General features: G+C 41.4%; 1 protein-coding gene across 1 annotated transcript in view; it reads right to left on the bottom strand.

Moving 5' to 3' along the window:
* Positions 1-22,071, bottom strand: part of galnt9 (polypeptide N-acetylgalactosaminyltransferase 9) — a 106,074-nt gene that overhangs the window by 59,368 nt on the left and 24,635 nt on the right. Inside the window, exons 3-4 of the mRNA XM_061070777.1 lie at positions 18,924-19,090; positions 1,038-1,212 (exon numbers count right to left, since the gene is read on the bottom strand). Coding sequence (XP_060926760.1) covers positions 1,038-1,212; positions 18,924-19,090 — 342 coding nt within the window. The remainder of the gene's footprint in view (positions 1-1,037; positions 1,213-18,923; positions 19,091-22,071) is intronic.

Here is a 22,071-nt window from a genome sequence, read left to right as displayed (position 1 = left end):
TACTTTAAAAACTCATGACAAATTGTAATTTTTCTTGTTAGTAAGTGAGTAGCTCATTTAAAAAAAAATAAAAGATGCCCATGCCCAAGCCCCTGTATCCACCCCTCGACCACAAGAAGAAATGTTGTAATATTTTGTAAAATATGTGTTCTAAATAAGAATAGTTTTGTTTGCATTCCCTATAGTCTGTAGTTCGCCAAAAAAATGTAAGAAGCTGTAAGCAATCGGAATCCAAAACAATTCTCTCCATCCCTTCTCTGTTTCCTTCATCCCACCTTGCTCCCCCTCCTGTCTCCTCAGTCGCCGCCCAGGAGACAAAAGATACACTTCATCCTCAAAACACCGACAGCAAGAAAAAGGCTTGAATTAGTTGCCAATTACATCTATTTGAATGACTTGTTTACTGGTACAACTTGAGCAGAAGGTTCAGAAATTTGACTGAGCGCCCCACAAGTAATTTCATATCGCTAAATAAGCCCTGAGCCCAGAATAAATAATGTTCAAAAGCTCAACATTTCAGCTCCTTTTTTAATTACACTCTTGCTTTTTAGTCTCTCTCTCTCTCTCTCTCTCTCTCTCTCTCTCTCTCTCTCTCTCTCTCTCTCTCTCTCTCTCTCTCTCTCTCTCTCTCTCTCTCTCTCTCTCTCGTCATAAGTGTGTGTGTGTGTGTGTGTGTGTGTGTGTGTGTGTGTGTTGGGCAGGTAGTATCATTTAAAGTGGGATTTTGTTTTATTCAGCTCGAACCAAAGCTCATTACTCACTGTTTAAAATTAAGTGCATGAGGGGAAAAAAAGCTTATTAAGGACAAAGCCTGACTAATAATGAGGGTCAGATTGCTGAGAAGTGCTGTGTAGTTAGAATTGGCCTGGCAGTATATCAAAATGCTCAGGGCAGACTACACTTTGTATCTCCGCGATAATAATAATACATGACATCCCTCTGTACTGAAAACATAAAAAGCAAACCACAAAGGCAAAGGGGAGAGAGGACAGGGAAACAGCGAAGACCATCCCGTGTTTAACATGACCTTCTCTTACCAGCCTGTGTTGAACTCGACATGGGCATCAAAGAAGCCGACCACAGGAGCCGTGGCAGCGTTCCAGCCGTGTATCCTGGCCCGGATCAGGCCCTCCCGCTTGCTGTTCCTCACAATCTTCACCAGGCCCGGGTAGCGTTTGTTCACATACTGGTCCAAGTTGAATTTCAGCTCCACTGAAAGAGAACAGATAAGAGAGAACCCTCTTTTAAATAACTTTCAAATGTCTGTGCGAGATCATTAACCAGGCAGCTGTAGTAAATGATGGAGTGTTTCCAACAAAACCCCGGGCTCATGCTGGAAGGTTTCGGCCTTGCACTTTGTGATTCAGGAGCGTCATGAAAACAAATGTTCATTTTGATGTTCTTTGATTACTTTCATTTTTTATTCAAGCATCGCACACTTAAGGGTTACCAAAGTTGGCCATGTAATAAATATCTCCTTGCCTTTTTTATAAAAACAGCAAAAGCAAAAAGTAATTAAAAACATCATAGAGAAAATATTAAAATATATATTAAACAAGCAACCAAATTATAAATTGGAAGAATTTAAAAAAATATTTTATCGGTAGGTCCACTATAGTATCTTCCTCCCATTGAAGCTGCAGAGTTTGTACTCTACAATTTTGATTATATTGAAATATATTAGTCTTTAGCAAGCCTGCTACATGACACAACAAGTTATTTGTTTGTTTGTTCATTAGCAGGATAACGAAAAAACTGCGGAATTAATTTGTATGAAATTGTGTGGGGAAATGGGACATGGCTTAAGGAAGAACCCACTGAGGTGCATTTAGGTGCAGATCTGAATAATAGGGCGAATCCAGGACTCTTTTTTTCCTTTCTATGCAGTGTTTCACACAGAATGAATTCACTTTATGGCGATAGCAAAGGTGACTCTCTATCACCACAGATTCTGAGTGACAGGTACACAGACTCAAAATGTTATGGTAGCAATAGATCAATACAACAAGTTAGGGATCCTTTATGTTATTTTAAGAAGTGTAACAAAATTATGAAACAGTCGCAGGACAAATTACAATATGGCAATCCACCAAAGTCTAGATAATTAATGGGAAACACTGCTTTGACATGGATAGGACATTCTCCTTTGTGGAGGAATGCCCTCCCCAAGGATCCTTATAGTCCCATTATTAATAAAATCCTCGCCCTTTGCGATGTTGAACTTGTGCATTTGGTGCCAAAGCAGGAATATCAGACCAGTCTGAAGCAAACTGATGTCAGCCAGCCGACAAATCTCCCATATGACACCCAACAAGGTGGCCCACAAATTGTAAAGCAAATGGATGTAATAACATCCATTAGCAACACATTACTCTTCCTTGCAAAGTGGTATGGCAAGGAAGTGATGAAGGGAAGGGTTAAAGCCCAGCTGCTTGCTGCGCAGTGTCAGCATCTGAGTGCATTCATTCCTCTGCTGATGTGTTCATAGCAGCTGTAACTTCGCTCCTCTGCTCTCGCATATGATGTCATCCGTCACCACTGGAAAAAAAGTTGTAACAGCTAGTTGCACAAATGGCTGTGTGCGTTTCCTTGGAGGATGGATGGCTGCTTGAGCTTCTCCTCTGGGTTTCTGCTGAGCGCTCCACTTTCTGTGGGAGAAATTATAAGGATGCTTGCGGCACATTGAACAGCATCCATATCTGACTTTGGCTTGCAACATATATCAGGAAAAAAATAAAGGCAATCGAATCCCCCGTCGACGTGACAGAGGGGACTCGGTGAGTGGATTGTTTCAAGTCTCAACCTACAGCGGTGGAAGCTGCAGAGGAAGTGGCTGCATGTGGAAGCAGCGACCCCCAAATCCAAATGGCCGTCAGCCTTTGACACTAAATAAAAGAATGGAATCCTGGATTTTGTCTTTTTCTCTCTGTAGAGGATTTTTTCCTATTAAAGTTTAAAACTACTACTACTTTCCAGCTGGATACATTATTTCCTCGTGTACTTTGCATGTTCTGCTCTTGTCTGTGTGTTTTTTCTCCTCTTCTTGAAAGGCAAGCTGTAGTTCATTTAATGGTGGAAAGAACATTGACTAAGGTACTTTCCTTAGATAAGTACATTTGTTTAGGTAGGCTACTTGTACTTGTATTTCTTTTTTAATTTCTATGAATCCCTTCCATGAATCTGTAAAACAAATAAGTTTTCAAAATACTCTGCATTGCTAATTATTGATACTGTCTTATAAAAAGGCAGTACTTAGTTGTCACATTTCAAATGTCATTTACCAGATCCACCACAGAGTAATGTCCCACACGGATGAGGCCAAAAGGCTTCAGCGAGGTTCAGTTATCCAATGTGTTTTTTTTCTTCTTCACTCCTGCCACATCAATAATTTCATGGCCCTTGTGTTTATCTAATGACCCTCTGGATCTGACCGGACCTCATAATAAGCCACTTGGACTTGAATTTATCAGAGTATATATGTATATATATATATACAGTGAAGGAAATGAGTATTTGATCCCTTGCCGATTTTGTAAGTTTTACCACTGACTAAGAAATTAACAGTTTATAATTGTAATGGTAGGTTTATTGTTATAGTGAGAGACAGAATATAACAAAAATATCCAGAAAATCACATCATATAAAAGTTGGCGAGCACAGAGGTCGGACGTTTCTTGTACTTGCTCACTAGGTTTGCGCACATCTCAGGAGGGATTTCGGTCCACTCCTCTTTGCAGATCCTCTCCAGATCCTTAAGGTTTCGAGGCTGTCGCTTGGCAATTTGAAGCTTCAGCTCCTGCCACAGATTTGTTTATGGGATTAATGTCCGGAGACTGGCTAGGCCACTCCATGACCTTAATGTGATTCTTCTTGAGCCACTCCTTTGTTCCCTTGGCCATAGGTTTTGGGTCATTGTCGTGCTTGAAGACACATCCACGACCATTTTCAATGACCTAGCTGAGGGAAGAAGGTTGTTGCCCAAGATTTCCCGGTACCTGACCACGTCGATCATCCTCTCGATACGGGGAAGTCGCCCTGTCCCCTTAGCAAACTTAAACACCCCCAAAGCCTAATGTTTCCACCATGCTTGTCCAGTTGATGCCAAAGAGCTTGATTTTGGTCTCATCTGACTACATCACCTTATCCCAAGCTTTCTCTGAATCATTCATGTGTTCATTGGCAACCTTCAGAGGGGCCTGTACATGTGCCTTCTTAAGCAGGGGGACCTTGCGGGCGCTACAGGATTTTAATCCATAATGGCGTAGTGTGTTACCGATGGTTTTCTTGGTGACTGTGGTTCCATGCTGTCTTGAGATCATTAACAGAATCCTTCTGTGTAGTTCTGGGATGATCCCCCACCTTTCTCATGATCATCGATACCCCACGAGGCGAGTTCCCGCCTGGAGCCCCAGACCTAGGCCGATTGATGGTCATTTTGTGTTTCTTCCATTTCCGAATAATCGCACCAACATTTGTCTACGTCTCACCAAGCTGCTTGCCGATGGTCTCGTAGCCCATTCCAGCCTTGTGCAGGTCTACAATCTTGTGCCTGGCATCCTTAGACAGCTTTTTGGTCTTGCCCATGGTGGAGAGGTTGGAATGTGACTGATTGATTCTGTGGACATGTGTCTTTTATACAGATAACATGTTGCGATTCTGAGTACTTTCTTAAAGCGAGAGCACTAATTAAACTAGTCTATGGAAGCCAGAAATATTACTGGTTGGTAGGGGATCAAATATTATCTTATTTCCCTCAATCAAATGCCAATCAATTTATAACTTATATATTTTGCGAATTTCTGGATTTGTTTATTTGAAATTCTGTCTCTCACTGTTAAAATAAACCTACCATTACAATTATAGACTGTTCATTTCTTTGTTAGTGGGCATACAAAAACAGCAAAGGATCAAATACTTATTTCATTCACTGTATATACATATATACAAAGTGATGATCATTTCATCTTACAAATCTGCTGTTGGGTGTCCTCTGCCACCCACAAGAATTTACAAATCAAAAGAAAAATATTAACACAGCTTAAACCAAAAAGTTTAAAATACAGAATGTCTAATAAAAGTTAGTTATCGGTCCACAGAGAGCTGAACTCATCAAAGCTGGACCTTTCCTCTTTCATCACTTTGGTTAAAAGCAATTCAGAGCAGTGGGTACAAATTAGCATGCTATTAGCATTTAGCACTAATGTCACGTAATATAATTAATGAATATCAAGGTTCATGTTTTTTTGTTTTTGTTATTGTTTTTACCAAATCCCTGTTTGGTTCAGTCACTGTTTGAAGCGGCACTGAGTTTCTTTGAGGGACCAAAGACCTTTGCAGCTCGGTTCTATTTGCACTGTTGAAGGTTTGACTGCGCTGGGACTCCTTCATCATCAGCCTCCCCTGCAGCGACAATATGATAAAAGTTATTAGAGTGTGATAATTACTAGGCTTAGCTAGGAAGTAGAAATGTGAGGGTGCCTCTCCCTAATCCCAGCAAATAAAATGCTGGATTTAATCCATGGGAGGAGAGTTATGGAGCAGGGAATACAATTTAAAGTGTGGCAGTGCAACATAGCAGAGGATAAATAACTGCCATGAATTTAAAATGAATACAGCGGGAACTGCATATGACCAGCACCATGAATTCCTCTGGTGACATGGAAGATTATGCGTTTTGCTGTGTTAAGGTCAGATGGTGGAGAGATATCGAACATGCTTTTAATTATTTAAACCTTGATAAAGCTTGGAATTTGTCTACAAAGCTCAAATGTAAGGATATATATTCGTATCCAAAATAACCTGCAGGATTGTCAGGATGGTCAGCATCACAAAGCCTGTCAGTTGTGTTTTGTTCCGTCTCAGCAGAAGAAAACACGTTTTACTTCTGCTTCACAAACCACAGGCAGCATTCTTCTAGAAGTGGATTTATAGACCTGTCTCCGACACTGATACGGGAACAGATCTGAAATTGATCGCTCTGATCAATCACAAGCAGACTAGAGGTGTAACTGTTGCCACTGTATTGCTTTATGTTGTAAAGGTTTTCTAATGTTTATTTTGTTTCTTGTATATAGCATTATTGTGACATTAGAGTAAAGGCTTTTATTTTGAAGCCTTGGCTGAGCTGCTTGTAAGAGGCGGAGCTTCCTGGGAGAGGGAGAGAGCCAGAGAAGGAAGCAGAGGTGGTGACACACAGGGAAGCAAGCTGAGGTGGTCCCACACATGTTTAAGACTTCTTAGAAGTTAAGAAGATTCCTTTTCAGTGCATGCAGCCAACGAGGTATTTTTGTCTGTTTGTCATTTACTTTAAGTTTGATTGTAATCATTGATACTGTGTTGTTAACTGTCTAACGTTGTATGTTATGTGTTTGTTACCGTGTATTACCCAGTTTTCACGGTTTGATGTGGAGAACAAGTCTTCATTAAAGACCCGTAGAAGAAAACCATTTGCTGTCTGACTGTGCTTGGGAGGGAGTCACAGTGAAAACTCGGACTGTTCGTCGACGCAAGTGGACGAAGCAAGAAGTCTGAAGCTAGGCGAGCTAATCTCCACGTGGTGGCTACGGTGCTTGGAACAATCGTGCAGATGAGTCGAAATCACAGACTTTCACACAGTTGAAGACGCACACACACATGCTGATTGAGGAATTGTTTGAAAGCAAATCCATAAGAACTTGTGCACTAATAAGAGTGGGCTAAGAAGAGGGCTTTGCTAAAGTTTTGCTTAAAGGTTTCTGTGTATGCTAAAAATTGAAGAACTGTTGTGTGAGTGATGAATGCAACTTATTTGCTTATTATACAAGTATAACTGAATCTTGCCATTTACTTTACAGCCAGTCAATTTAAAGTGTGTTTTGTTGTTATACTAAGTGAAGGCTATTTTCCATTTGATGTTTAAGTTCTCAATAAGTGTTCCAAGGGAACCGAGATTTAATTTATACATCTTCTAAGTGCAGTTACTGCTATTGATAATCATAGCTTATGATAATATTTTCAGTTTAAATATTAAAACACTGCAGATACACACATTTAATACAGATTTGAGTAAGCTTTAGTAATTCATCCAGACATTTATTATACTCCAGAGTTCTTTTATTTACAATTTACACATAAGCTAGGGTAAGCAATTCAAGACCCTTCAATAATGGCAGAGCCTAGTCAGTCCTTAACCCAGGTAAGGGATAATGTTAGGGATAGTGAAAATGAGCTGGCTGAAGATCAAGTTAGAGACACTGAAGCCCAACCAGAGGAAGTGCCTCAGCCAAGACGGAGTGAACGGATCCGTAATCTAACAGAGAAAGACAAAGAAATGCAAGACGAGAAAATTAAACTACTGCAACAAAGATTTAACTACATTTACCGAAAATGGAGAACACAAGTTAAATCCGCTAAGCAGCCATTATCACAATCATCAGAGCCATTAGCAGACAGTCTGCTTCATGATATCATCGGTGACACCAGAGGCCTTTGTGCAGACGTCCAGAGTGTTTATGAAGAGCTGCGCGGAGTCACAACACCAGACCATGACATGCGTCGAAGAGTGGATCGGTGTGTAGAGATTTCTAACTTCGTCGTGTCCAAAGCCTCAAGTCGTCTGAGTGGGAAGACGCCAGAGAGAGAAGAACAAGATTGGCCAAATGCAAGCTCTCTTTGGAACTCAAGCACGAGTGAATCAAGAAGCAGCTCCTCTATCTCAAAGAGCGCCTCAGAGCATTCAAACAGGTCTTCTGTGAAACATCAAGAAGCTGCCGCCGACGCTGCTGCAAGCCAAGCTGTTCTGGAAGTGTTGCAAGAACAAGAAAGAGAACAATTGGAAATACAGCGCCTGGAAGCAGAGGTTAAAAAGAAGATTGCTGCTCAAGAGGCAGCCGCTCTAAAGCGTAGATTAGAGCAAGAAGCAGAAGAGGTGAAGAGAAGAATAAAGAGAGAAGACGAGGACGCTAAAATGAAAGCTGAACTGGAAGAAGAGCACACAGCTATGCAAAGAACTCTTGAGGAAAGACGGAGAAGAATACAGCATTTGGAGGCCATGAAGGAGCTCAGTGCAGCAAGAGCGAGAATGCAGGTGTACAACCAAGAACCAAAAGACATCCTAGGCCATGGGTTGGTTGCAGATAACCAGCTGTGGAGCCCCACAAGACACCTGTCCCTGCCTGTGTTTCCTGCCCCTCAAGCCGTCACAACCTCCACAAGTGAAAGCACAACAGAGCTTGTCAAGGTCCTGGCAGATGCTTTAAGTGCCAACAGAATCCCAGTTCCTGAACCTTCAGTATTCAGTGGCAATCCATTGAAATACAGTGACTGGAAGCTTTCTTTCCAAACTCTGATAGACCAGAAGAATATTCAAGATAAGGAGAAGATATACTACCTCCGTAGATATGTAAGTGGACAAGCCAAGAGTGCACTGGATGGCTATTTCCTACTTGGGACTGAATCTGCCTATGTGTCTGCATGGGAGATTTTGGAGGAAAGATATGGAAACCCATTTACAGTTGCAAAGGCATACAGAGACAAACTCCAAGCATGGCCCAGGATCGGCATTAGGGAGAGCTTTGAGCTCAGAGAGTTTGTTGATTTTCTCAGAAGTTGCGAGGCCGCAATGGTCCACATCAAAGCATTGGAGATTCTAAACGACTGCAATGAAAACAGAAAAATACTGTTAAAGTTACCTGACTGGCTAACTGCAAGATGGAATCGGAAAGTCATAGAAGCTGAAGAGAAAAGCAGCGAGTTCCCCTCCTTTAGTCAGTTTGTCAAATTTCTGATAAGAGAAGTGAAAATTGCTTGTAACCCACTTACATCATTGCAGTCACTGAAACAAGGTGAAATTGAAAAGCCAAAACAACAAAGATATCAAAGTGTTAACGCAAAGACACTGACTACAAGCTCCAATGAAGACAGTGTGAAAAGCTGCACTTTCTGTAAGAAAACTGGGCACACTTTGCTCAAATGCAGGAAGTTTGTGGAAAAGGCCGTCTCAGACAGAGTCAAGTTTGTCCAAGCTGAAAGGCTGTGCTTCGGTTGCCTTAGGCCCGGTCACCTCTCAAAGAGTTGCAACAAAAGGAGCGTTTGCGACACATGCAACAGGCGCCATCCTACTTGTCTGCATGAAGAGAGAGACAAAAGCCAACAAAGAGCACCACAAGTCACACAAAGTCCAAGTCAAGACAGGTCAACTACAAGGCAGGAATGGAGTAGGGAAAGGCCCCAAGCAACACAACGTGAAACAATTGCAGTAGCTACTTCAAATAGAGTAATCCTTGAGGATACTAAGAAACAAACATCTGCAATAATTCCTGTCTGGCTGTCATCTGCCGCTCAACCATCAAAAGAAGTACTTACATACGCTCTTTTGGATTCACAAAGTGACACGACCTTTGTTCTCAGTGAAGTAGCTAATGCTTTGGAGGCCGACAAAGAGCAAGTCAAGTTAAAACTCTCTACTATGACTTCAAGAACAACACTGGTAAGCTCTCAGAGAGTAAACAACCTTCAAGTCCGTGGCTTTTACTCCAACAAGAAGGTCTATTTACCACCAACCTACACACGTGACTTTATTCCCGCCAACAGAACTCACATTCCAACAGCTAAAACTGCCAAAGCTTGGTCCCATCTAGAACACCTCCAAGATAATGTGGCACCTTTACAAGACTGTGAAGTAGGTCTGCTCATTGGGTACAACTGCTCGCAAGCCTTACTCCCACGAGAAGTTGTGTCTGGCGAAGAAAATGAACCCTACGCACAGCGCACAGACCTTGGGTGGAGCATTGTCGGCCATGGGAATGCCTGTGTAGATTATGGAGATGCTATCGGAATCAGCCATCGCATAGTAGTGAGGCAAGTGACACCAGGAGTTAACCCCTCAGTCAGTCTGAAAAGTGAAGTACACTATGTGAATAGAACCAAAGTCAAAGAAATCACCCCCTCAGACATCCTTAAGGTCCTTGAATCAGACTTCTCAGAAAGAGTTGGAGAAGAGGATCCTGTGTCTCAAGATGATTTCAAGTTCCTGTCAAAGATAAGAGAAAACATCACACAAAAGGATGATGGGCACTACGAAATGCCATTACCGTTCAAACAGGAAAGACCAAAACTACCGAACAACAAGATATGTGCAACACATCGTCTTAATTGTCTTCAAAAGAGGCTAAAGAAGAATGAAGCATATTACAAAGATTACGTGAACTTCATGAACGACATAATTTCATGTGGCGATGCAGAGAAAGTCCCTGAAGAGGAAATTGACCACAGCCCGGCTTGGTATATTCCACACCATGGAGTTTATCATCCGCAAAAACCAGGGAAAATTCGCGTGGTATTTGACTGTTCTGCCAAATTTCAAGAAACATCTCTTAACGATCATCTACTCACCGGACCTGACCTGACAAACATGTTAGTGGGTGTCCTGTGTAGATTCCGAAAAGGCTCCATCGCAGTGATGTGTGACATTGAAAGGATGTTCCATCAGTTTCATGTGAAAAAAGAAGACCAGGATTACTTACGATTCCTATGGTGGGAGTATGGCAATCTGGAAACCACACCCTCAACCTACAGAATGAAAGTCCATCTGTTTGGAGCGGCTTCGTCTCCCGGCTGTGCCAACTTTGGCCTGAAACATCTGGCGGCACAAGGGCAGGGTTTGTACAGTGAAGACACGATCCACTTCATACAAAGAAATTTCTACGTAGACGATGGGCTGGCAAGTGTTCATACTGAGAGGGAAGCCATCCAGCTCGTCAAGGAATCAAGAGAACTTTGCTCCGCTGGCAAGCTAAGACTCCACAAGTTTGTCTCCAATGACGAGAATGTGATGGCATCCATCCCAGAAGAAGAACGTGCCACAATTAAAGAGCAAGACATGGCCTTGAGCTTACCTCATATGGAGAGAGTGCTTGGAGTTGAATGGTGCATCACTTCTGATTCATTCAGATTCAGAGTTCAAGTAAAGTCCAATCCACTGACCAGAAGAGGTGTGCTCTCTACAGTAGCCTCGGTGTATGATCCATTGGGATTCATGGCACCTTTTGTCCTTGTTGGGAAACAAATTCTTCAACAAATGTGCAGAGAAAAGATTGGCTGGGATGATGAAATTCCAGCAAACCTAAAGCCCCAGTGGGAGTCCTGGATCAGAGACCTACCCAATCTAGCTGAAATGGAAATCAAAAGATGCTACTTACCTTCAAGTTTTGGCAACATTAAGAGTTATGAACTTCATAATTTTTCCGATGCAAGCACCTCTGGATATGGTGAGTGTACTTACCTGCGAGTCATCAATGAGTCCAACGATGTCCATTGCTCGCTATTAATGGGAAAATCAAGAGTCTCACCAACCAAAGTGACAACAATACCAAGACTGGAGCTCAGTGCAGCAGTAGTTGCAGTCCGCACCAGTGACATGCTCCGCAATGAATTGGAAATCCAAGACCTGCAAGAATACTTTTGGACGGACTCTACAGTAGTCCTCGGCTACATAAACAACGATGCAAGAAGATTTCAAGTGTTTGTAGCCAACCGCATACAAAGAATCAAGTCAAGTACAAAGCCTGAACAATGGTTCCACGTTGCATCTGAGGATAATCCGGCCGACCATGCGTCCCGAGGATTGACTGCAGAGCAACTCAAGAACTCCAATTGGTTCAGCGGACCGAAGTTTCTTTGGCAAAAGGACCTACCTGACAGAGCGCGCAAGGTGGAAGAAGTTAAGGAAGATGATCCTGAGCTCCGCAAGGCTCTTGTGTTGAGTACTAAGGCAAGGGAAAACAGATCATTTTTAGACCGCCTTGAGAAGTTTTCTGACTGGTCAAGGGTAGTGCAAGCAGTTGCCAGATTGAAACGACGAGTTAAAGAACACAAAGCTGACAAGCAAAGAACCAATGAAAGTACAAGCTTGGAAGAAAGGAAAGAAGCAGAAATTGCTATCATTAAGTTGGTCCAAGAAGAAGCGTTCCCAGATGAGATAAAGAGCTTGAAAGTGAAGAAAGTGATCTGTAAGACAAAGCACAGCAAGCTGTACAAGTTATGTCCATTTTTGGATGAAGAAGGGATCCTAAGAGTGGGAGGACGTTTAAGTCAAGCTACGTTACACCCATATGTGAAGCATCCAGCAATACTTCCAAGAAACAGTCACATATCAGACTTAATTATCAAGCACTTCCATGAAAGAGTTCATCATCAGGGACGTGGAATGACTGTTAACGAACTGCGAGCTAATGGATTGTGGATCCTGGGATGCAGCAGTGCAGTGTCGTCACACATCTTCAAATGTGTCAAGTGTCGAAAGTACAGAAGATGTACTGAAGAACAGAAAATGGGTAACTTACCTGAAGATAGAATGGAAACAAGTCCTCCGTTCACCTACACTGGCATCGACTGCTTTGGTCCAATCCATGTTAAAGAAGGAAGAAAAGACATTAAACGGTATGGACTTTTACTTACCTGTCTATGTTCAAGAGCTATACATATAGAGATGCTTGATGACATGACGACTGATGCGTTCATAAATGCCTTAAGAGCATTCATTGCTATAAGAGGAAATGTTCGTCAACTTCGAAGTGACCAAGGAACCAATTTCATTGGTGCAAGAAGAGAGTTTGCAGAACTCATGAAAGGAATGGATGAAGACAGAGTAAAGGCTCTAGGATGTGAATTTCTGATGAATCCTCCAGCGGCAAGTCATATGGGTGGCGTCTGGGAGAGGCAAATTAGAACTATAAGAAGTGTTCTCACTGCCATTCTTGACCAGTCAGCACAAAGACTTGATAGCTCATCTCTCAGAACTTTTCTATATGAAGTGATGGCGATCATTAATAGCAGACCACTTACCGTTGAACACTTGAATGACCCATCCTCACCTGAACCTTTGACTCCAAATCATATTCTTACAATGAAGTCCACCATCATTCTTCCCCCACCTGGACAGTTTATCAAGGAAGATCTTTATCTTCAAAAGAGGTGGCGTCGAGTTCAATATCTAGCCAATGAATTTTGGATTCGATGGAGAAAAGAATATCTTTTGAGTTTACAACCAAGACAAAAGTGGCAGAAGAACAGAAGAAACCTAAAAGTAAACGACATTGTGCTTTTAAAGGATGATCAAGCCCCACGTAATGAATGGAAGCTGGCCAGAATAACAGCAGTTTATCCAGGGTCAGATGACAGGGTGAGAAAGGTCAGTTTGTTAGTTAGTGACACCACATTTAACGAAAAGGGTAAATCCACTACTAAGACAGTTTTCTTGGAAAGACCTGTACATAAGTTGGTTACTCTGCTTGAAGCAGACCCAGTTTAATATGTCTAATGTTTATCTTCATTCTATGGAAGTTTAATGTTTTATCTTTGCATTCCATATGTAATGGTTAATGTCAGATGTGTAATGTTTTAAGGTCAAAGACTTTAACTGCAACAGTCAGTATGTATGAGGAAATCTCAGAGTAAGGTTTTGTGATTTGGTGGGAGTGTAACTGTTGCCACTGTATTGCTTTATGTTGTAAAGGTTTTCTAATGTTTATTTTGTTTCTTGTATATAGCATTATTGTGACATTAGAGTAAAGGCTTTTATTTTGAAGCCTTGGCTGAGCTGCTTGTAAGAGGCGGAGCTTCCTGGGAGAGGGAGAGAGCCAGAGAAGGAAGCAGAGGTGGTGACACACAGGGAAGCAAGCTGAGGTGGTCCCACACATGTTTAAGACTTCTTAGAAGTTAAGAAGATTCCTTTTCAGTGCATGCAGCCAACGAGGTATTTTTGTCTGTTTGTCATTTACTTTAAGTTTGATTGTAATCATTGATACTGTGTTGTTAACTGTCTAACGTTGTATGTTATGTGTTTGTTACCGTGTATTACCCAGTTTTCACGGTTTGATGTGGAGAACAAGTCTTCATTAAAGACCCGTAGAAGAAAACCATTTGCTGTCTGACTGTGCTTGGGAGGGAGTCACAAGAGGAGTTACCTAACGGGTAAAGTGGCTCACCATGAGTAATGTGATGTTCATTAAATATTGAGAAAAACTGTCGCCAAATGTAAAATGATACTCCACCGTACTGGCAAAACAGTTTCTCAGAAATAACAAGCCATTGGTCTGGCAGTGGACCTGAGCACTGCAGAAATAATCTGTGCAGCGGCATGTCGGCAATATTTAGGGTTACCCACCTCTCACACATTTATTGGAAACGGCCCGATGGTAAATTGGCTCATGTTTTTCTGGCTCCTCAACCCTTAACCCACTCTTAACACTGTTACATCTACTCCATTTCAAATTCTGCTCTGGCATCACACGCAGGCTTCTTTCTCTGAATCACTGAAAGATACATTATGAAAACAAGCATCAGGGATACACTCTCTAACCTGAATCAAAATCCTTTCTCGTTGTCTATTCATGGCTCATCTTCACTTCTTTTAATATATTCATTCTAATGGACGGGGATTTCATTACCTTATTAAGTGATATTTAGAAGTGAAGCCAAAGCGTCTTGATCGTCTGGTGGCTGGCGGCAGTATAGGTCACGAACCTTACCTACTCCATGTTAATTGGTGGGACATGGACCAAACTAAAAATGTCAAAGTACACATCAAATAAATATTTCTCAAAAAGGGTTTCTGTCATTTTGGATACTTCTTGTCACACTGATGTTTATGCAAGCAATCATTTTCTGGTAAGTGTGGCTTTAATTAGATTATTATTTTATTATTGTATCCCAAACGGTTGAGTCTGTGTAAGTATTGAAGTTATGAAACACTAGGTGACGTTATGAGTCATGTTAAAACCATTAATGTCTCTAGAAAAGTTTACGGCAGGGACTGATTGCTGAGTGTGAAGTTTCATAGGGGAACGTGTGACTGTCTCAACTTGACTGTAACTAAGACAAACTCGTACTTACCTTTTGTTTTTTGTAATTGAACAGTAAGTCCCTAATTTTCTATACAAAGTTCATTTGATTGAATTCAAAGTCCAACAAAACGGAACTAAAATGACGACAAATAAAGCTCATTGCAAAGTAAAGGCAAAGTGTCCCTGTGAGCGAGGCCCATTTCCTGCACTGTTCTGCTGAGCACACCCTCTTTAATCAGATTTAATGTATGCAATGTTTAAAGAGATTCAGCTCCACTTGAAATTAATATTACAAGCTCCACTCAGCTGGGTCTCAGTTTATATCCTGTTTTCATTATATGAATCATTAAGTTATCAATTTGGTGGCGGTATTTGCTGGAATTGAATCCTGTAGGGCTCATTAAACCTTTTTCCGTGCTGCTTACACGCCGAACAACAGTGAGCCGGAGTCGTCACACATCTAAAGCTCATCGGTGGGAATGTGAATTTAGTTCAGACTTCTGGAACCAGGGCTGTGAATAAACCTCTCAGGCACCAATAAATGTCAGCAGCTGTCCCGGTGAAGGAAATGTGTGGCAGTGACGGAGCAAACATGCTTCCTGTGAGTCATTCATTATGCCAGGAGTGAGTGTGGCTGTACCTGCGCTCATCTCACTGAGCCTTGTTCAAATGAGCCGGGACAGAATGTGCCATCCAGTAAAGGTCAAGCCGTCCAGCCTGCATGTTAATTGTCTAATGTCAGAGCCCAGACACAGCTCACACATCTGCACAAATCATCCTCACTGCGGGGAAACACGGAGTAAGAGCTGCTGACAGATGTGCCTGTGCCGATCGTGACCTGAAACTGACCTTTCATTAAAGACGCACAAGGCGAGCGGACACACAACATCAACACCTAGTTGTCATGTGCCGGGATGTCAGCGAGCTGCACACGGAACATTAATGTTCACTGCCGCTCTGCCACGATTTACAGCAGAGTGCCAGGAGCTGTAACCTGAGTTCAGCTTCAAGTTCATGACACGTCCTCTGCATCACGTTCAATTTGTCACCTTTGCTGCGCTGAGGCAACTTTATTCATTTTAACAACTCTGATGACGATGAGTTTCTGAGCCTCAGGTGTTATTATGGAAAATTGGCTGAACCTCCAGGGCTTAATTAATGGGAATGGGTTGCCAGATATTTGATTTAAATCTCAGGATATCAGACAGTCGCGGGAAGGCAACACCTTCAAACAGTAAACACAACAGCGACGCCTTATCCCCTTTTGGAAGTTGATAAGATGAACTTGGTAAAAGACAGTTGCCTATGTACTGATCTGGCATACACAGAGACACATTCGTTTTTATTCTGTCTCAGACATCAATGGAAATCGAAAAAAACGTTTTACGAAATGAACTCCGGAAAATGAGTGGGTCCCGTCAGAGTTTTCCTTTCACATATGAATAACATGATTTGAAATTGTTTGGATCAACAACAGGAAAATGTCAAGAGTCAAGACATCATGTTTAAATTCCATTGCAGAAATCATGTGCGTTTTGTTTACAGCACATCAACACCATGGTATGTTCTCTTTACCAAAAGCTCTTGAATCTCGTTGTCTTTCCTAGCTGACATCTTCGTCTGCGTCTTCTACGTGTTCGGCTCCTCTTTTTCATCCTGAGATATTAGTATACTTTTTGTTTTTTTCAGTTTTCAGTTTTGCGTCTGTCACTCATCACTAAAAGTTCCAGAAAATCTCCGGAGCAACTGATTCAGACATTTGCGTTCTCACATACAGCCCTTCTGGAATATTACAGGAAAATATCCAGACTTAAGTGCATGTCTGGAAAATAGCTAAATATTCATCTTCCATTTATCTCTGTTTTGGTCTCCACCAATTTCTGAGCGGTATGCAAATGGATAAAATTTTTATCAGCTGCGTTTGCTAACCTTGTCTGTGGCAACGAGACTGATGATTGCTGTAAAGTTGCAGGCTGGAAAACCAAAACTGAAAGATATTCAAAATATATAAAAAATTCAACAGAGCTGAGGGGAGCTGCAGGGTCAGATGGTATAACTTACGAAGAGGAACCTCTTATCTGTTTAGTTGTTAGTAAAAAAAATATTTAAAACCTACTTTTACTGAGAGCTGTTGCAAGTACTCACAGTCTAAACGCTGTTTCAGAGGCTTAAGATAGATAGATAGATAGATAGATAGATAGATAGATAGATAGATAGATAGATAGATAGATAGATAGATAGATAGATAGATAGATAGATAGATAGATAGATAGATAGATAGATAGATAGATAGATAGATAGATAGATAGATAGATAGATAGATAGATAGATAGATAACTTTATTCATCCCCGAAGGGAAATTAAGTTGTCATAGCAGCCGGTATATTTGAATACAATAAAATACAATACAATACAATACAATAAAATTAAAAATATTGAGGTAGAAAGAATAAAAAACAGAAGCACAAGATAAAATACAATAAAATAGGTAGATAAGGTGCATTGGCAAGATGATGGTAAAAGTACTGATGATATGATGGTAATGGTATTGTTAGACAGTATATAAGAATAGTACAGTATATATAGTATATAATATAACATAATATATATTTATATATGATAGTAATTATACCAATATAAAAGCAGTATATGGTAATAATGGCAGCAACAGTATATATAATAATAATAGTAATGGTGATATAATAATAGTAATTATAACATGTACACATAAATAAATATGTGTATATAGACTTATGTAAACAAGAATATACAGAGAGTATGATATGATATATAGTAGAAGTATGAATATGAATATAAGTATTTGACTATACAATAGGTAATATAATATACTATGAGTCTAAGAATATGTAGACAGAGTGTGCAAAAGACAATATTATTGTATAAAATGATATATAATATCATATCACATATGATGTGAAGTAAGTGTATAAGGAGCGGAGTGTTGTACAGGTACACAGTGCAGGAGACATCCTTGCACTAATATTTTATGGGAAAGAGATGGTGTAAAGTGTTAAAACAATACTCTCAGAAATGACTACAGCCTTTATACTTAGTAGGGTTGCCCTTAACAAATCTATTGAGGGATAACCCTAGTAAAAACGTGTGTGGCAGACTGACTTAATGCCATAATGAGAGGAGGGGTTGTCTTCCAGTTTTGCATGCTCACGGGCTTTTAACAGGTCCCTGTCTAATGGAAGGCAGTTAGAGCCTCAGCAGGGAATGTGTGCCAGTGGTGAGTCCTTCCCGGCCTTCCCTCAGTATGTTATTTATGCACCCTCTTCCTCTGCCAGCCTGAGGGAGGCAGACCCATTATTCAGTGCCAAGTAAAGGAGGGCCAAGTGTCGTCTGAAATCTAGTTCACTGTCCCTCCCTCTCCGAACAGGGGAGCTTTTGGGATGCGGAGCCGGGCACCTTCAGCTGCTGTGGGCATCTCGGTGTGCAGGCAAGTTAAGCGTGTGCGCACATCGCCATGGAGACCGTAGTACACAGCAGTTTTAGAAAGGGATGAGACAAATCCCCTCCCTTCTCATCCCTCCTTTGTTACAGCTATTTTAAAACCTGGTCTTCAAAAGTCCACCCTCAGGGGTTCTCAATTCCTTCAGCTGTTACTCACAAGCCAAACACACACGCCTACACACACACACACACACACACATACACACAAAATATGCAAAGACTATAATATAAAAAGACGGACGACTGTGGCAGGAGTCCAAAAACATCACACTCGCTCATCTATGCATGACGCCTTCATTCAGGTTCCAGCCGGGAGGGAAAACATGATAAATGGGGAGACTGTCTGAGCTGTGTTAAGCAAACTTTCAGCATTAGACAATGATAACCTGCAGGCTCGCTTGGAGATTTACTCTGAGAGAACAGAAACAATTAAACATGGGAGAAATAGGAAAAGATCAGATACTGGGTCAAACCTCCACAGAGGCGTGAAAGATCCTACTCACTACTATAAAGGCATGCCCAGCAGAGCATATACAGCAAGAGACCAGGGGTTACAGAGTGGTGGAGTGGTGAGTCTCTTATTTTTCACCCGATTAGAATGGAAAAGGCTGTAAAATGTCTTACCACTGTCGCTGTTGTCGTCCACCAGGATGATCTCCTTGAGCATGTGCGCTGGTGTGTGGTTGACCACGCTGTGGACAGATCGCAGGATCACCGACAGAGCCTCGTTCACGAAGATGAAGACCACAGAGATCTGAGGAAGGTCCTCTGCGTATGTCAGCTGCTTGCACCTGTCAAGATACATGAAAGATGATCAGACAGTGCAGCAATGCAGGGACTTCATCATTAGCATATCATCCCATGAGAGAAAGACAAAAACAGATTGATCATTTGATTAATACCTGACACATATTAGATAAATCTGTTTGCTTCTGACCACCTTCATGTCTGTCGGTACATGAGACAGTAGCTTAGCTTTGCAACAATACTGGAAACCACAGGAGACACTGAGCCTTACTCTCTTCTCTTGGCTGTTTATATCTACATACATTAACAGGCAGGCTTACGTCCAACATGGAAATATGCCAGATTTATCCATGCAGGCTAGTTTTCATCTGCATGTCCCTGCACAAGTTGACGGTGAAACACATAACCCGCTCAGACGTGCAGTGAACTCCACTGGATTAACCGCAAGCAAGCGGGATGGTTGATGAGGTTTTTAAAATGTGACAGAGACAAAAATGAAAAAGGAAAAATAAAACAAATAACTCAGGATGAAAAAGCAATGCTAAACATAAATAAGGATGATAAGAGCCACCACTTGCTGATGCATACATAATTAATAAACCTATGACAATACTGTTAGACATGTGAAAACACAAAGCACATGTATGGCACAAAAGTGCAAATGAAAAGTGTGAAAAGAGTATGCAGACACACGTGTATCAAGTAAAAGCACTTAAATCATTAAACATACACACAACAATTAATGAGCAGGGAAAAAAAGAAATTTGTAAAACAACACTGTAGCTTCCCTTGTCTCACAGAAAGAAGAATTGTATTGATCCTCATCTAACTCTCAACAAGGAGCATATAATGCTATTTTCCAACATGTAGAGCCAAAGAGAGCCCCTATACAAAATGATGACTGTATATTGATTTCAGCATTACATGCAGCAGATGTGAAACCTGAAGATTTGAAAACATAGTCAATTTAAGACATTCACAGTGTTGCTGCAGTCCTCCCTGACACCATTTATTGAAACCCTCTTAACAGACCCCAGGATCCCCTTCAACAACAGCCTTTTGATATCTCCACACGCACCTCTGCGTCACCCTCAACCCACTTTTGACAGCAACGGCATAAACTTTTCTCCCTGCAGACATTTTGACTCATCTTCACAGGAAAAACACAAGCGTAGCTAATAACATTAACGATGGCGGCGTCCGCATTAAAGCGTCCCACTGAGCATGTGCAGTAGCAGAGCTCTGAGACTGGCTCAGTAAACTGGATGCAGAGCTAATCATTGGGATTGGTTACACCTTTTTGAAAAACCCCTGAATATTCACATAGGAAGGATTATCAGATGGATGTGTGGAGTTTAAGATGCTTTAACCTGTTTAAAACTGTGTGTTGTCTCCAGTGTGTTCTCATGAAACAAAGATACTCATCCCTGGATTTTTTTTTCCCCCCTCAGCACATCAAGCCAGTGTGGCAAAAAATAGCACTTTTCTGGATTTCTTTTCAGTTCAGTTCCATTTGATGGTGAAGCAGCGGCTCTCAGACTGGGATGTTCTGTACCACACTGTGACTGGTGTCAGTGGTGCTGCTGCTGAGAAGCTGCACTACTGGAAGCATTTGTTGAGCAAAAAGCACATTCCTCCAAGAGTCAGGGAGAGAATGTGGAATTTGACAGGTTAATGACTGAGTCACCCCCAGTCGCATCTATTATGTATTTTGTTATCATCTAATAAAATTCAGTGGTGATACACGGACTTTTCTCCAATAACCAAAACCAAGATATTTCATAACCTTAACATTATAAATTGTACGTGGATGTATGTATAAATTCGTATCCACTACTTTAAGTACTTTACAGTTACATTCACCGATTTACACACATTCATACATCGTTCTATATGCAGAGCTTTTTCTATCACCTATCTTTCATTCACAATTTGGGGATTAGTTTTTTGCCCAAGGACACTGGAATGCAGACTGAATGAGCCGGGGATCAATCCACCCACCTTCTGTTTCCTGTACAACCCACTCTTCCACCTGAGCCACAGCTGCTCAATTTAATACGGTGTCTGTTGCCAAAACATTTGGCTTTGTTTTAACCCTGAATTATGAGAATCTTGTCATCAGAAAACAAACACATCACCAGTGACCAACATCCTGGTAAAAATCATCCTGGTAAAAATCATCCTGGTAAAAATCATCCGTATTTTTGCGTTCTCACACATAGCCCCTCTGGAAAAGGGTGTCGGGGGATTAGTACATATCTGAAAGCAGCCACACTGTAACACATCTGTCTCATGAATATGTATGACCCTCTTCTTTACTTCCTTTCCTGTCTCGTCCTGCAGGAATCAAGTCTCTGAAGTGCCGCTGTCTTTAAATGTGAACATTTAAAGACATTTGTTGATCCCATAATCATAATTGGCTCATAGGGCTTAACGATCTATAGGTGCAACATTCTCTGTACTTAACCCCTCGATGTGGGTGAGGAAAAGAGTACCAAAACAAATCCCTTTAAAAAGGTGAAAAAACCTCTCCGGGAGAGTCACAGGTTAGGGATCCCTCTCCCAGGACAGACAGAACAATGGTAGATGTTGTGAGGGACTGAGCACACCAACAAAAAAAACAATACTTAAAAGAGAAAATACAATGAAAGAAAGAAGACAGTGTCTAACAGTGAGAAAGCTGAGTATAAAGATGTTGTACTCTAGCAGAAACCTGGATTGTGTGGCCTGTAAGGTCTCTGATCTCTGACTGTTAAATGCACGGCTACAGTTATATAGCTATTGAAGTAAGCTGAAAGGAAAAGGGTCATGACTCCAGTATTGCATTGTACAGACTGAAGCCTAGTGTCAAGCTTGTGTTCTGTTATATCCTTCATTCCATTAGAGATGCTCAGGTGGAGGCAGAGCAGTAAAACACAGACGGCAGCCACAAGTCAAACTGGGTTCATCCCCAGTCAGAGCAGAGAGGGGGGGTGACAGTGTGTCTGTCTGTCAGGCACCGACACAGGAACCTGGCTATTATTAG

Source organism: Limanda limanda, chromosome 5, assembly GCF_963576545.1.
Source record: "Limanda limanda chromosome 5, fLimLim1.1, whole genome shotgun sequence".
Lineage (NCBI taxonomy): Eukaryota > Metazoa > Chordata > Actinopteri > Pleuronectiformes > Pleuronectidae > Limanda > Limanda limanda.
Note: the sequence above shows the minus strand (reverse complement) of the source record. Positions and strands in the feature narration are given on the sequence as shown.